The sequence below is a fragment of the Perca flavescens genome, chromosome 1 (genome assembly GCF_004354835.1).
Source record: "Perca flavescens isolate YP-PL-M2 chromosome 1, PFLA_1.0, whole genome shotgun sequence".
Classification (NCBI taxonomy): domain Eukaryota; kingdom Metazoa; phylum Chordata; class Actinopteri; order Perciformes; family Percidae; genus Perca; species Perca flavescens.
The window spans coordinates 27920951-27938370 of record NC_041331.1 but is presented as its reverse complement, the minus strand read 5'-3'; the positions used below and the strand labels follow the sequence as shown (position 1 = coordinate 27938370).

The 17420-nt window shown below is 38.7% G+C and overlaps 1 protein-coding gene across 1 annotated transcript in view; it reads left to right on the top strand.

Moving 5' to 3' along the window:
- Nucleotides 1-17420, top strand: part of LOC114552891 (CUB and sushi domain-containing protein 1) — a 351480-nt gene that overhangs the window by 312320 nt on the left and 21740 nt on the right. The window contains exons 56-63 of the mRNA XM_028574019.1: nt 3397-3570; nt 5631-5804; nt 6122-6295; nt 7918-8106; nt 9282-9458; nt 12496-12681; nt 15008-15184; nt 15764-15943. Coding sequence (XP_028429820.1) covers nt 3397-3570; nt 5631-5804; nt 6122-6295; nt 7918-8106; nt 9282-9458; nt 12496-12681; nt 15008-15184; nt 15764-15943 — 1431 coding nt within the window. The remainder of the gene's footprint in view (nt 1-3396; nt 3571-5630; nt 5805-6121; nt 6296-7917; nt 8107-9281; nt 9459-12495; nt 12682-15007; nt 15185-15763; nt 15944-17420) is intronic.

Below are 17420 nucleotides of genomic sequence, written 5' to 3'. Positions count from 1 at the left end.
GTTAGCTCAAAAGTGCTAATTTTCATCGGTAGTCCCCCAGCCAGATGTAAAACAGGCAGCCTTTAAAATAATGACAGGTATAAAATCACAAGATAAAATTACATACAACACATTATGGTTAATAAATACAATTCCAGTAAAATACTTATATAACGTTTAAATGCACACAGATAACATTAGTGCCCACAAGTTTGGCTCTCTACCAGCCATTTTTTTGAATGAAAAGAATGACAAAGACTCTTAATTAATAATAACATGAACACCATCGTGACTATCCTGTGAAAAAGAAATCTCAACTGCTACTCTCAAATCATCTGACCTCTTCCCCTCTGAACAAGATAATAAAACTCTACTATGATATTATGTTTTGTTTTTGTTCACCTCCCTTGGCACTCTGGATGACATATAACTTTATTTATGAGTCTACTTAGGATTTTATTATTAGACATTCCTTTTAAACTGGGTTGATACACATATATGGAATGCTTCACTGTCATTTGTACTCTACATCGCACAGATCATTATTATTATTATATTTTTTTAAAGATTTTTTTGGGGCATTTTTAGGCCTTTATTGACAGGACAGCTGAAGAAATGAAAGGGGAGAGAGAAGGGAAATGACATTCAGCAAAGGGAAGCAGGTCGGAGTTGAACCCAGGCCCACTGCGTTGAGGAGTAAACCTCTATATATGGGCGCCCACTCTACCAACTGAGCTTTCTGGGCGCCTGCACAGATCATTATTAACTTCTTCTGTGATGTTGGTTTTGAAATCAACAACTTTCGTGGATGGGGAAGACAAACCATATCAACCGAGGGAATAAAAAAAGAAACCTCATACACACCTCACCTCACACAAACACACACATATAGACACAACTGCATGGGCAGGGAACACATGCACACAAAAAGACTATCAAAAGAATAAAACTGCATTGCATTTGCTGCCACAACCTGTCATGAATGAGTTATTAAAAATGGCGTGCCAACCCTGTTACAAACCAAAACAGTTAAGGAAAAGTCAGAGAAGGTTATTTCTCTGTGTGAAGCGGAAGCATCGCAGTGTTTAATTGTTGTTGCCACACGTCAAGTCGGTTTGATTGTAGGACACGGACAGCTTGAGAGGGAGTTACTTTCAGTGTGTTTTTTTTTTTTACGACTAAACAGTATTAGGGCCATTGTAGGGCAAAACAATTATTACAGAGCCGGGGAAGGGGGGTAATATTCAGAGAATTTTTTTTTTTTTAAGTTGTTTATTTGTGAGAATAAACTCAGAAATTCCCTGGGATTAAAGTCACAAATTTACGAGAAAAAAAAATCAGAGAAATAGTGTATTTTTGTTAAGGAACCATGTTGCTTCACTTTGCAAGGTTGGATCAACCTCATCACACCATACATATATAGACGCTGCTGCTTCCCATGTGTTATTATGCCTGCAGTGATGATCTGTCCTATTCTGTCCTGCTGTAACACACATTCCTTTTTAATTGCCCGTAGATGAACTAGCGATAACCATATTTGTCCATTGAGTTGTAGTTCCAGACACTGGGTCAGGAATAGGGGGGACAACCAGAATCTTTGTCCACCCACTTTCAGGTGTTATGGTATGGTAACTCTATTACCAGCGGTGCAGACAAATCAGGTGCGCCCTGCCAAGTGCGTTGGGAGTGTGCCATATTCACTTTTGGGAATTCCGTGGCTTGGCATCCTTTGCGCACCTGTGGCACACTTGGGCACAGGGTGGGATCAGAAAGCAGGCATTGTTATACATGTAGGTGGGTGCATTAGAGGCAGTGGCAATCATGGCTTATCACATTCAACACTTTCACCCCCTTTAAAATAAAAATGTGGAGCTCCAGGCCAGCCTTAAAAAAAGATGACGCGTGCAGCTGGTGTTTAAGATGGAGACACTGGGTGAAAGACTGGCAAGAACGGATGGTCCTGAGGGCCTGTAAGCAGAGCGAGAAGTTTTAAGTGATTCTCAATTTTTTGTGGAGCTGTTGAATTGTGAACTGTTTTCAACAGATCAGGGGGATCTGTGGTTATAGAACTGATGCTGTTTGCACAAAATGTAGGCTAACCAGCGGATCTGCCGTGCGTTATTGGCTTGACAGTGACATCATCTCTCCAGTTAGAGATGCAGAGGGAACAGATACCTGCTGCGTTCAGATGGCTGGAAAGACTGTAAAGGAAAGGCCTTACAGTAATAATGGCAGCAGAGAACACGAGTATTGATATTTACATGTTGAAAAGAACAGTTGAAAAGCACCAGCAAAAACTACTAAAAACAGCCCACTCTTTAAAGTCCGAATGCTTATAATAATATGGTGATTCAGGACTAAAGTCACGAGTATTTCCTTATTGCTAAATCCGATTGCAATATATTATTTGATTAGGTCATCAACTGCAGGCATAATAAGCAGTAAGCTTTTTTTTTTCTTGTAAAATTACCAATCCAATCTCAGAGAATATCAGAGTATTTTCTCGTAAATTTACGACTTTAATCTCAGAGAATATCCAAGTTTTTTTTCTCGTAAAGTTACAACTTTAATCTCAAAATATTACCCCCCCCCCTCCTCCGGCTCTGTAATTATTATTGTTTTCCTACAATAGCCCTATTACGCCGTATGTTTATCCATTTCCCTTACTACTTATTTTTAAATTAGTTACCAGGTGTGTCTTTACCACTGCACATTGTCTTGGGACTGTGATAACTATTTTAAACAGATGCAGCCTGTGCTTCCTAAATGTGGGGTATATGCGGGCAATAGTGGAAAATTGGATTTTTAAATAGTGTTGCTATGCAATGTGCCTTTGCTGCTTTTTTCATGAAGGGAAGTTGTAAGAGAGCATTGTGACTTTGAAAACTTTCCATTAGGCTTGCATTCAAGTGAAATGGACTTGAAAAGTTAAAAAAAATATAAAAGAAATTGAAATCTCTCTTACATTAGACCAGTGGTTTCAAACTTTATTTTGCTACATTTTCATTGTATTTCTTTATTATTTCATGATCCAGTATTTGAGTTGACCTACCTAGAACTGCAGCAGCTCAAGGGATTTGGCAATGTAACAGAAGTGTATATTCTTTAAGTTGGCCAGTGGTTTGAAAACAGTGTCTCTAAGGAGCTTAAGAAGAAAAATCAAAAAAAAGAATTCTGACCTAAATCTTATTTAGCCAGTTATTGCATTGGACAACTAAATTTACAGTGTTTGAATTCAGGATGACTTATAGTGTCATCTTACCTGCAGTAACACAGTTACATTATGAAGACTTGGTAACATCACCCACTTAAACTATAACGGTACCAGTTGCCCCATAATGTTATGTGTATGTAATACCTAATTTTCAGTGTCTTTCTGTAACAACATTAAATAATCATATTTCTTTTATTATTTAGTCATCTCCTGTGGTGAGCTTCCTTCTCCACCCTTTGGGACCAAACTGGGGACGTTGACCACATTTGGAGCAACTGCAATCTTTGTGTGTAACCATGGTTACACACTGGTGGGGTCACATGTCAGAGAGTGCGGTGCTAATGGGCTGTGGAGTGGTACAGAGACCAGGTGTCTAGGTAAGGTCCATTATATGTGATAGGATGTACATTGTGTTGAGGTCTGTCCCGAGTGCATAAAAATTAACAATCTGATCAATAATTAAAGTTAATCCAGCAGGTGATTCATTAAAAAAAAAAACAGAAGATGGAGGCACATTTGATTAATGATCTATTGTATAATCTTTTGTAAGGGTTTTACATTTCTATATAAAATCCAATCTGATTAGTGCTTGGTATCAACAGTTAGACTGGCTGTATTTTCAAACCTACACAATATAGCACCCAAGACCAATTTAAAGGCCAATATGTACAAAATAAAAAGGCATACAATGTGATGAGAGTCTGTCTATATGTTTGCCTTAAGCAGTGGTATCACTTTATCTTGCTCAGCTTGTGTAGAGAGGGCTAAGCTGTGCGTAGGATTTGTGTCATGGACTTTTTCTATGGACTTACTATCTAAAGGAATGTATGAACATATCAATTTGACACCCAAGCTTTATTAGTACATGAAATTACTACAGGTGTCTAGGTAAGGTCCATGGAAATTAGACCAGCAAAAAGTAAGATAAACTATGCACATGCCTCAGTAACTCAAATGATCTACTACTGAAACATTTATTACTTAATACATTAAGGGTTTGATTTACACCTTCAGTAAGCACTAGCCAGAGATGATTAATCCTGATTTTCCATACACACTATTCCACAGTGATTCAGCCTTGGAGTTGCATGCCTGAATAAGAAGCCTCATTCAGAATTCACTTTTTATGTGATGAATTGATACTGTAAATCAAGGCATGTTCACCTTCACATTGTTATTCTGAGATTTGGATGCTAACGAGGGTAGGCAAGACATACCTTAAAGTTGATGTAAGAAGAGTTTAAAGTTGAAGTCACTAAATCACAATTTAATCACTGCTACAAATGTGGATTGTATGTGGCTAAATGCCAGTTAGCTTTGCTGCCTTCGTCAACACGGGCTGTATATGCACTGGGTTAAGTTTAGTATCGAAAAAGTTCACAATCGAATGATGTTTAATACAAGTGATAAAATGTTCTTGATTTTATTTAACCTTAAATGACCATGTAGTCTGATTGTAATTAAGCTTTGTAAAGTCCCTTGAGGATTTGTATTTTTATATTATTCTCATGCTGACATGTTTTTTTATTTTTCTAATGTCAATTATTTTCATGAGTTGTGTTATGAGTTCCACAATCCTATTATGAAGTTTAATTTTTTATATTTATTAGAAGAAATGTGTATCTTTAAAGTTAACAAAATATATGTTCCTCACAATTTGGAAAGGCCATAATTTGCTGTGTGTAACATGCATTATTACACATTCCTCTTTGTATTCAGGAAGACACAAATATTGATTACACGTTTACTGCTATAAACAGTTTTAGTACTTATGATAAAAAAACACTTTTATATCCTAGTGGTTTTATAAAATCAGACATCTGGTGATATGATTTTGAGTAGATGGTGTTTGGAAAAGTGGTAGAAATATCTGCATTACATCAACAGTAATCTCCAATGAGTTTTGCAAAATAATCAATGTTCTCACAGCATTAATCATGATTCGAGAAAGTGTATGATGTGTAAAGCATTTGAGAAAAAAATTATTAAATGCCAAATACATCAATAAGTACTGAGCCTTAGTCATCGACTTCATGAGGCACAGAAACATGAAGCGAGGGTTGACTGTGAAAAGCGGATGATTGGTCTCTTAATAGTTGAAATGGTGTTGAATACAATTCAATGATTCTCCACACCTAAGCTCTCAAGATGTGTCCTGCAATTTATGTGCTCAAGTTTTAATAAATCATGAAAACATGTGGTACTCCAAGGCCACTTAGAGAACACAGAGAAATCTTTCAGTATTTAGACAGCTCCTATACAGTACATTGTTTGGCCATCTATCTGTTGGGGATATTGAGCCAGAGTAGGTGTTTTAAGGTCGTAGCTATGGGAACATTGAACCAGCACTGATGACTTTAAAGCCAAAGATAAGGAAAGTGACTTTAAGTTGTTTTTCTTTATACTGCATTAATCTCTATCATTTTGTCTCCCGTAGCTGGTCACTGTGACTCTCCAGATCCTATAGTCAATGGGCACATTAGTGGAGATGGCTCTAGTTACCGGGACACAGTGGTGTACCAGTGCATGTTAGGATATCGCCTAATCGGCACATCAGTCAGGATCTGTCAGCAAGACCATCGGTGGTCTGGAACAACACCCGTTTGCGTCCGTAAGTTCTTTATGATACCATGTTGTAGTTCATTTGTATGGAATGGTGATTTAGTCCTTTTTCAGTTAATGTGAGAAGCTGAAAGGATTATCCTTTATTAAGTAAATCCATTAAAAAGAAAATCTTGAAAGAAATCACACATTTTAGGCCATTCTGGGTTAAAATTGTTATTTCAATGACTATCTCTGCAGCATCTATATATTCCCTACAAAAACTTGAAAAAATCCCAAAATATCAAGTGGAAAATAGCACAATGCTGCATATAATATTTTTTCCACACCTCAAATTTCTCATCATACTTCTCTATACTCCCTCAGCTATCACTTGTGGTCACCCTGGCAACCCAGGCAACGGTCGGACTAATGGCAGCGAGTTCAACCTCAATGATGTTGTCAACTTCACCTGTAACAGAGGTTACATCCTCAGTGGAAATTCTCGAGCTCAGTGCCGACTCAACGGACAGTGGAGCAGCCCCCTTCCCGTCTGCAAAGGTCAAAAATTTAATTTTAAACAGATTTATACTCCTGTACATCCCTGTAAATGCTTTAGTTGAACCAGCTCTTCACATTAGAGTGCATACAAGAAAGATGGCGTTGGTTGTTCTTGAGTTTCACCTTTGATATATGTTAATGATGACTGTAGTGGATGTTTCCAGGGCGTTCACCTTTGTTTTCAGTTTCAAATGATTTTAATGAGATGACATAGTTTAACTGACATTGCCACCTCCTCAGATCCTAGCAGTTGTGGAGTAAAAGGTCATCATAAAGCCATGCATTTTTGATGGTCAGTATGTATTCAGTATTTGTTGGCCCGATTTGCTTCTAGCTACAGTATGTCAACTGGAACATTTGTTGCCAACTGTGCTGCCAGCAGACTGTACATTTGAGAACTGAATAATTTTAGCGTAAACAAACACTTAGCATTGAGCTATGTTGAGCCACAATCAGTGTGGTGTGTCTCTAAATAGACTAACAAATTCATATGTGCGCTCACATAGCTGGGTACATGTCCAGAGAAACGTTCTTCTACTCTGCTAACCATGCATGTTTTTTTACTACAAGCCTCCCCAGACCTCCGGTAATGTAACAGTCATGATATACTAAAACACGCACACACAGGCATTCCGCCCAGCCATGAGAGCAGATCGATTCAAAGTAGTTGTTCACATGGGTTTTCTATTGAGGGGATTCATCCTCCCTTGCTTGCTTTCTCTATCTCCCTCACTTTTTCCATTTTATCCCTTTCTCCCCTCTCTCCCTCCCAGCAGCAGCTGTCAATTATGAGACTGAAACTTTCTTTGTTCCCATAGGGTGCCAGACACACACACACACACACACACACACACACACACACACACACACACACACACACACACACACACACACACACACACACACACACACACACACACATATCTATGTCCCCCATGGACTTGAATTTGAGTGAATGTCAGTCTCCACTGTGATATGTGGAAAATAAAACATCTTATTGGACTGACATTCACCCAGAGAACAGAGCAGAGTAGAAGGGATCAGTGGAGAGGATAGAGAACAAAGAACTTCAGAAAACAGAGCGGGGTGTGACAAAAGAGCAGTTTAGAGAAGACCAGAACTAGCGCAACAAAGATAATCTGAATTTGTAACACTGTGATTCAGGGTTTAGTACCCTAAATTATCCAACTGTGTCCTGCTTTCTGGTAGTTGTTCTGTAAAGTTTTTGCTCCATCATGTTCGACTCGGTTAATTTAGCTGTGCCTGAAATCACTCAAAATTAAAGTTAGGGGAAAGGTACACCTGTCAAGGATGACGCAATTTACTGCTCACTTAAAAGTAAACTGTTGACTGTCTATTATATAGGAAGTAATGAATGACTGAATGATTTCGGCTATGTAATTTAGCTGTTATGGGCCTCCAAATAATTGTTATTCCAAATGAAGTAAGATTTTTGAAGTTTAACACTTCCCTTCTTTACTCTTCTCTTCTTATTTGAATACTAGTTGCATTAGTACAATCTATATCCTACTATATCTATGTGAACCACAAGTGAAGAAACATTCCCATCTAAAAGAACTATTTAAACAGGTTCTAACAGTGTATACTGCTCTCTTCTGCAGTGGTAAACTGTTCTGACCCCGGTCACGTGGAGAATGGTGTGCGCCAGTCTGGCCAACGTTACCCAGAAGTCTTCAGCTATGGTGTAACTGTGGCAATCCACTGTAAACGTGGCTTCTACCTCCTGGGCTCTGCGCTCCTCACATGCCAGCATGATGGACGGGCGGACCGACCAATCCCTCGCTGCCTAGGTATGGATGGACAAAATACAGGAAGTATAGACTTTTTTGTGTTGAGGGAAACAATGTCCATACAAGTTTAGGAGACAAATGAGACAGAAGCAGAGACAGAAAAAGCAATAGATGGGCATTCACAGGCCTACAATGAAAAGTTTGTCCTATTGCGAACAGGCTACAAGTTTTTGGAATTCTGCAAAAAACAATGTCTACAAAAGTTTTTCGTGCTGAACACAGGTAGTCATAAGCAGGTGGTTTTCTATTTATTTTTCTTTGTATTTGTCAGGAAAAGCCATTTGAGGAGTGAAATGGCTTGAAGAGCCACTGGGAGGAAGATGAGGAGCGAATGAGAATAAGAGAGGGTTCAACAGACAAAATGGGTGGAAAGTAATCATAAAAAGAGGGCAAGAGTATGAATGAAAGATGTTTAAAGGTTTGAGCATGTGTAAAAAAAGGTATGCATGTGTCTACTCGGGCAATAGGCTTTCTTGTCAGAGAGCTACCATGGCTGATAGAAACAGAGATTTAACTAGAGAGCAGAAGGAGGCGGATTCTGAGATTGAGAGAAAAGCACAGGGAGGCGAACAGGGCCAAAGAACAGGACAGTAACAGAGAGGTAGAGACAGGGAACTAGACAGAGAGGAAGAGAGGGGCAGATGCTGGTGAGATGCTTGTGTCTGTACATCGAGCATTACATTTAAGAAACAGGGTCTTATCGGAAAATTGGGGCGAGAGGGGTGATGACTGAGGGGCAAGGAGAGGATGGAGTAAAACAAGTATGGGGAGATATCAGTGGACCTTTGAGGTCATTTGGCAGAAATAGAAAATCAAGAGCAGTTTCATATCTGTGTCCTACAGAACTATGTGCTCTGTAAAACATTGATTTTTCCTAAATTGAAGAAAAAACTAGAAGAATTGTTTCACTGATGTCACTGATGTTTCACACTATGGAACGGTTTCTACTAGTTTTTTACACAGATAAGTTATTTGAGGTAAAATTATTGGTTCTCTCTCAGGCATTTCAATTAAACTTGTAAAGAATGATCTTTACTGGGATGACTAATACTGTAGTTTATAGAACCCTCTTTTTTTCTTTCTTTCTTTATTTTCTGTGTGTGTACTTTAACATACACACACACACACACACACACACTAACACTTTCTCTTTCAATCTCCCACTGTCTCTGTAGCTATTTCCTGCGGTGACCCAGGTGTACCCCCTAATACAGTAGTATCTGGAACCAACAGTTGGACATACGGTTCAGTACTCCAGTACTCATGTCTGCCTGGAGGGGTGCTGGTGGGCAACGCTACCCGCCACTGTCAGGAGGATGGCACATGGAGTGGACCGCCACCATACTGCACTGGTAAAGGCAAACTGGTCGATAAAGAAGCATGAAGTTGTAGCTGAAGTGGATTTATGCATATATGCATTTGCATATATGCTGTTCAAAACAGGAGGATTGTTGGCTCTGTTTTTTAAATCTAAAGCAGTAATCCAGCAATCACAACCATTGGAATCACCAGCATCTATATTGAGACTGCCAACAGGGAAATGTGTATCATGAGATTACAATAAATGCTTTTTGGATGAAGTTTGTTAAAATAAACCAGAACAACCCACTTAAAATAAAAGGAAACTCTGTGACTTCAGTGAACTGAGGAATGAAACCTGTTTAGTTAGTGAGCAAAAAAGAAAATTGGTTCAGCTGTCAAAAATAGTCTTATCCCATCTGGTGCAATAAGACTGAGTCATATCACACAGGCCAATCAGTATGAAGATGTCTTCAGTGTGTGTTGCTGCTCCAGCATACATACTGAATAATGCCATCTGTAGCTTACACTGTGCTATATGACAATAGCAGGTACTAACTACAACTGACAGGTATATTTGATTGACAGTCAGAGTCCCTGTGTATTTCAGATTTCCATAAAGCACTTACTTCTTCAACTGGATTTGCTTTTGACGTTAGATCAGTGGTTATAATGTACTGTATTCAGATGACAGCGGAAGACTTTCAACTAGGCTACTACATAAATAACATAACATTATAATTTTAAATCAGTTAACTTTTTACTAACAAACTGTAGCAAACTGTATGTATATTTGATTATATTTACCTACTTTACAGCTTACAGAAAACTAGCCACTCTATGACCATGCTGCCCTTCTTTGCACATGGCATTCTCTTTGCTCTTCAAAAATAAATTTAAGAAACAAGTCTTGCTTTTCCTTCAAGGCCAAACGAGACTTGTTCCCGCCACCTTAACATCTTTGCTGTACCATGGAGCACTGAGATTGACTACAAATTTTAAAGCCCTTTCTCACCTTTCCATGGAAGATGGTCTGCCTTGTCCACCCGTAGACTTAACCATTGGCATAGTCTGCTTTCATCTTACCTACAGATCTACATCCTTCAAAATAGTTATGGGAGGTTATTGTCTTCGCTCCCAGAACCTATTCCTACTATCTGTCCCTAAAGCCAGGACTTAATTGTGAAAAATATGACATTTAAGTATGCTGCTCCCGCTGCTTGGAATCAGTTGCAAAATAACCTGAATCTTCGGGAGCTGGTCTCTCTAGATGCATTTAAAGTGATTTTAAAGGACTTGGAGGCAGGCATATCTGGATGTAGATGTTTAGATTGATTGATCGCTGATGTTAATGACTGTTATTGATATTTTATTGATATTTTATTATTCTTTATTTTGTTCTTTGGTTTTCATTTTAAAGTGCTCATATTATGCTTTATGGCTTTTCCCCTTTTATTTATTGTGTTATATATCTTTTTACATTACATTGCCTTACATGACATTTTATCCAAAGCGACTTACAATTGCTATATATCATCGCCAAAGGCATGTGTCATATCCACTGTGCCATTACCACCACATTTTGTGCACGTTATAGGTTTACAAAGTGAAAAAAGCCCAAAGTCCACCCCAAAGGGACATACCATCTTCCACAGAAAACACTGTCCACAAACTGCTTCAAACAACTCCATTGTAGTCCAGCCTTTACTTCCGTGACAAACGCGCGTCACTTTGTAACACACATTATAATGCTCGCCTAGCTGCTAGGCACGCCCTCATACTCTGCAACTGACTAGCTAGTAGTGCTTACCTAGCTACTGCGCATGTGTGACTCCCAACAAAGATGGAGTAGAAGTGTGATGCCTCACTCTGTAGCTAAAACACACAGGGTGAAAAGAGGAGCTGCAGCAGTGTGCAGTACAACAAAAAGATAGTGTTTTTTGAAAATTAAACCACATAAACCTATTCTGGTACAACCTTTAAATACAATTATGAACCTAACAAAGAGTTTAATATGAGCACTTTAAATTGTTTGTTGTGTGTTTTGTTTTTGTGTCTGCAACAGTGTGCCCGTCTTGGCCAAGATGCTCTTGAAAGAGATGTTTTTCTCATAGTTAAATAAAGGTTAAATAAAATAAATATTACCAGAGCAATCAATTAATTTACAATACAGAGAAATAAATATATTCATTACTAGTATAAGCATACTGCACTGTATGCAACGGCTTGAGCTGTGTAAGAAACAGGCAGGGGAAATAAGGTGGAAGAGTCCTGGTTTACTCCTCAGGTTGTAAGTGCTGCTCTACAGTAGGCTTACGCAGATCCCACAACACTACAACACAACAACACTGCAACTGATCATTTCCAAACTCAGCATCAACTGTCTCAATAGCTGAAATGCAATAAGCTTACTCTGCTGGCCTCAAAACAGAACGCTCAGCAGGGCAAAATCCATCCTGCAGCTGAAGACCTCATTGAGATGCAAGGCGCTGCATTTGGAGCTGTACCCTGTTAAACTCACAAATTCCTACCGATGGAATTTAAGCTGCTAAAATTGTGACATGCTCAGTGCTTTTAATGCTAGAACAATTTGGTATAGCCTAAACACAAAGTTCAGTTCTACAAAGTTTGTGTGTGTGGGTATGTACATGTGTATTTCAGTGTCACTGTATATGAAAGACTGAGTAGACAAAATATTGAGCATTTTCTGCAACAGAGGTTAGAAGATGACAAAATGCTTTTTAGTTGATGTTGTTGACCTGTAGTGTGAATTCACGCCTACATTATATTGCTAGCATCGTGGCCCCAGTGAGAGACAATCTCTTGCTCTGTGTTTTACCGTTTACTTAAATAAAATCACTAAAACCTATTGGGAGACTAATGGACATCACATGAATGCAGCTGTGGTTTCACATTAACTGTATTGAGTGTATTGGGATTTTCCTTGCATGTGGTTACGTGTGTTTCTATGTTTGGATCTCATCAGTTCAGGACTGTTTGGGGTCCTTAGTTGCTTCAATGGTGTGTGGACCTGTGTGGCTGTTTGTGTATATTTGGTACATTAACTTAATGTCTCTTTTTTCGCTATAGGTGTAAGTCCAGGAATCTGTGGAGACCCAGGGATGCCTCCCCACGGTGCCCGTCTGGGCGGGGAAGAATTTAAAACCAAGAGCCTGCTGCGTTTCAGCTGCGAGGCGGGATATAATCTGATTGGCTCAGCCGAAAGGACCTGCCTTCACAACAGCACCTGGAGCGGCACACAGCCTGTCTGTCAAGGTGGGGAAGCGCGGCAAAGACTTTATTTGACATAAGTGGCTACGTGAAAATTTGACTCTAATGAAAGATGGAACAAAAGTCACTAGACTCCTAGACTGCAACTCACACTTCAAACAGAAAACAGATCACCTTTATTTTTCAGCAATAACATTATTAATTCCATCATATCACTTGGTTCTGTAGTATTGATTGTCAAAGCAGTGAATTTTTTCTCAAGTCAAAACCCTTTATTGATTGTTTTGTAGTTAACAAAACTGCTGCTTGCCTTTTATAAGGGACTGTGATGCCCCTGTGTGAATTAGGTTTAATTTTGACAACATTACATTTGCTGAACTGTCTGTTTAGAAACCATCATATATTTTGATACCCTGTCTCATTTGAGGTTACTCTTTGTTAATCTTTGCTTTGGAGAATACAGTAGCACCAGGCTACTTGGCATGCTGGTGACAATAAGCAACTAATCCATTATCAAACATATAGGTTAAAGCACATTAAATACATTGCACACTGTATATTATATGTATATTTTGTAAGCTTAGTTTAGTTTAATTTAGTTTAGTTTAATAGTTTATAATGTCATGGACAGTCCCCTTTAATTAACTGTACAGTAAAAGGAGCAGCTTTAGCCTCTACGGCTAATTTCCAGCTGTAGTCCCCGGCCAGTTGAGCAAAGTTTACACATTGCTTATACACAGTTGAAGTAAGTATATAATTAAATAAAAAATATATACATATAAAAAATACAAAATAAACAAAATTCACAATTGTCTTTCAACAGCAAAAGTTCACTTAATGTAAACGGTTTATCGAAGTAGCAGTTTGTACAAAAAATATAAAGATTTAAGTTTGTGTGCGTGCATGTTTATATCAGTGTGGCCCAGATACAAAGGAATGAAGTGTGCCACTCCTAACTGACGAAGCTGGATCTTCCACAGTGCTGTGGTGATAAAGTGTGTCCTATACAACAGCAATTTTCAAAGACACTCTTTAAACCCATGGAGGTTTAGGGGAAATTAAAGTGGGTCCCTATAGTGCTGTAGACACTGGAATACTAAGCTGCTGCCTGTGTTACCTTCCCTATTTCCAACTATGTTGGGTAGGCCGAATAAAGCACTGCTGACATTCACTTCATTCTACTCCGATACTGATTTTAGATAGATGAGTTGTTCTAGCAGTAATTTAAGTGGATATGGGGACATTAAACAGTAGTCCAAATTTTGTGGACAGTTTGTTGTTGAGACTGTATGAAATACTGAATTTTACTTCTACTCTTTTGAAACCTCCGAGGTGTGTGTCTCTTTTGCGTCTGTGCCAGTGTCTGTGTTTGTGGACCACTAATTATTTATGTCTGTCTACAGTTGTTTTTCATTAAGCTAATAGTGGTTAAAAGCTGATTCAGAAAGGATGAGACATCTATCACTGACACACCAAAGACAAAGCAATCCATACACACACACACACATATATACAGACTGTTGCTCACAGCACGTATACGGATAACACTCAGAGACACAAACACTAAGCTGCCGTAGACATACACACGTATGGTGTGCTCCACCTACACACTCTGTCACACACACTCTTGGACAGAGCTTTAAAGAGCTTTAACTAATGGATCCCATCAATAGGTGTTTGATTGTTAAAGGCCGTCAGTTGTCATGATCTTATTAGTGGAGTGTGCTGTGGTTGGTCGGTAATTCCTGTCTCTTCTGTTAATGTGCTGTGCCTGCAAACTAAAGATCGATGGATCACTAGTTTGGACCAGAGACGTAGTCCCTTGCCATCTGCATTCTTGTGTCGTCCAAGTCTTACAATTTACCAGACCAGCAGTTGTTCTAAACGAAGGAGAGCTAGGAATGGATAAAGCCTTGACTTTCCAAGGAAAACTTGTTCCACAAGAATGAAAGGCAACCCCTAAGATTCTAACAACGCATTGTATAGGCCATGACAATTTTATTTAGAACACTGTGGCATACAGGCAGAACCAGGCAACAACTGTTCTTGGAGCAGTTTAAGGCTCTGTGCTTTGTTCAGTGGCAATTTGGCAGTTATAATGGGTGCTGTAGATGTATTAGCAGCCTCTAGCACACAACTGGAATACTCTACAGCTGCCAATCAGAGCTGGGAATCAATCCAACACCCTTTAGTTATTAATCTGCCTCACTACCTCAAGGACATATTTTATGTTATTTCCAGCTGACTTCAGTGATACGCTCATTATTGCAGCCACCACTGATCAGCCTTGAGTGACAGTGAGACAGCATTGCTCCCATTGATATTATCACTATGATTAATCCCCGCTGTTTAATATTTCCTCAATTCTCAGCTGTATCGTGTGGTAACCCTGGCACCCCAGCACACAGCAGAATTGTCTTCAGTGATGGCATCACCTTTGGCAGCTCAGTTGCTTATGCATGCTGGGATGGCTTCAAAACATCAGGCCTGACCACCAGACACTGCACAACAAATGGGACATGGACAGGACAACCCCCAGACTGCACTGGTGGGATACCTTTAATATCATTGCTTCTTCTGTTACTTGTACTGTTATTATTATTAGTGGTAACAGCAGAGGATGAAGTCATTGTTATGAAAAATGGCACCACATGTTCTATTGCAAATAGAATTAGTGTTGGTACATGCATAGTGGTGTTTTTTTAGTAAAGGATCTAAGAGTAGTATAAATTGTGCATGGACTGAAGCAACTTGCTGCAGTGCAGGTACAAGCCTTTGCATGTGTAAGGTTGTTGTGTTCGTGATTTCAACTTGTATAGTTAAACAGAGCCAGACAGAGGTTTGGGGAAAAGGGAAAAACAAGGTGGGGGGGGGGGGAAAAGAAGCTTCAGGAAAGTTACAGTAAGAAAGAGAGTTGAGTTGGAGGACAAGGTTAAGGGGGCAGCAAGAAAACACACAAAAAGCACAGTGAGTTGTAGTTGTTGTAAAAAGATTAGATATGATTATTGTGTCCAAAACGGTTACCTTATGCACTACTACACTACTGCAGGTTTGCTGGAACAACAGATATACACTCTAAATACTGTATTCATGACTTGTCCTGTAAAATATCTCTTTCCTCCTTAAGTGATCAGTTGCGGAGATCCTGGCCCAGTAGCCAATGGGATCTGTCTAGGAAGTGAGTTTGCCTTCAACCATACAGTGACCTACCGCTGTAACCCTGGTCACCTGATGGAACTCCCTGGACACAGCGTTCTGCGCTGCACTAAAGATGGGACCTGGAACCAAACCAAGCCCAGCTGTAAAGGTAAGAATTTGATTTATATTAGTCAGAAAATACTGGGTTGTTAAAAAACATATTTTGCATATGCTTCCCTTAAATTTGGTTATTTTCATAAATACTATTTGATTTGTTTTTTTGAAATAATTACAACAAAACAAGCTTAATAAACTAATAATAGGAAATAAAAATAATGAATACACATTGAAAAGACTAAATGTAAAAACAAATTAATATATACATTCAACGACTACTACAACTTGTCATTGTCAATTTTTCAACATTCAAGATTCTCAGTTATTTGGTTCTTAAAGAGTTTTGAATAACATTAGACAACATAGACATTTTACAATTAAAATAAACATAACACTTTCAGCAAACACCGTTCTATTTTTAAAGAGAAATTAAGTTTGTTTCAACTATCAACAGTAATTTTGAGAGTTGATATTGACATCCCATCACAAATTAATAATTCATCTTTATGCGTAAATGTATCCTTAATTTACAGTTAAAAAGTCTCAGTGTAAAAGAAATGTTCTAATAACAAGGTACTTAACAATGAAGGATAACAAGGGCAGTTTTGTTATAGAGCTGTGCAATTGCAGCAAAAAAGCTCCACAAAAACAGGTGACAATTTAAAAAAGAACAATAGTATTTTAATGGGAGCTGGCATACTAAAATAACAGATTGTGACTCTAACAAGTGACTCTGACAAAGTATTACATTAGGGTTTATTTCCTGAAACCCTTCTTTTTTTTACAAACACAAAGGGGAAAATAAAAAAAGAATGCATTAAAATAAAATGAATTAGAGTTTCACAACAGCCCATATTTAGAGTTTAGACCATAATACTCAACAACAGTAACAGGGAATGTTTCCTGAGATCCTCCCTGCCGTTTCTTCTCACAAACAGAAAATCTCCTGCTGGCTCCTGTAGTTGCAGAGGCTTTGAACTGAGATGAAAAAAACTGAGAAAGCCGGCAGAGAGGCTACTGAGAGCGAACCAGAGAGTGATGCAGAGAGAGGAAAACCAGAGAAGTAAAAGATACTGTAGGTGATAGAAAATGAGACTCGGGCAGGAAGTTTAAAAGAGAAAATTAGAAGGAAAGAGGAAGAATGGGAAATGGTGGAGAGATACAGGTAGAAAATGCTGCTAGTCCTATCTCTTTCTTTTTCTTTTCCTTTTGTTCCTCGTTGCCCTCCTTTGCACATCACTTTTCTCCTCCTCTTTAGGTTCTACTTCCTCTGTTCACATGTTTTTGTCCCCTTTGTTTTTTCCCACTTCAAACAATCCACACGTTTTCATTTGATCCTATTTTGGAACAACAGCTTCCTCACACACAGACACACACATGCACACACAGAAAGTATTGTATGGAGGAGTTGTAAGCCATGAAAGGGTAGCTTGACAGGCAGAATGAATCAAGTGAGGAAGAAATAGAGATTGATAAGGGAAGTAATGAGGTGGATGCATAGGGGAAAGAAAGAAAGAAAAAAAGTAAAG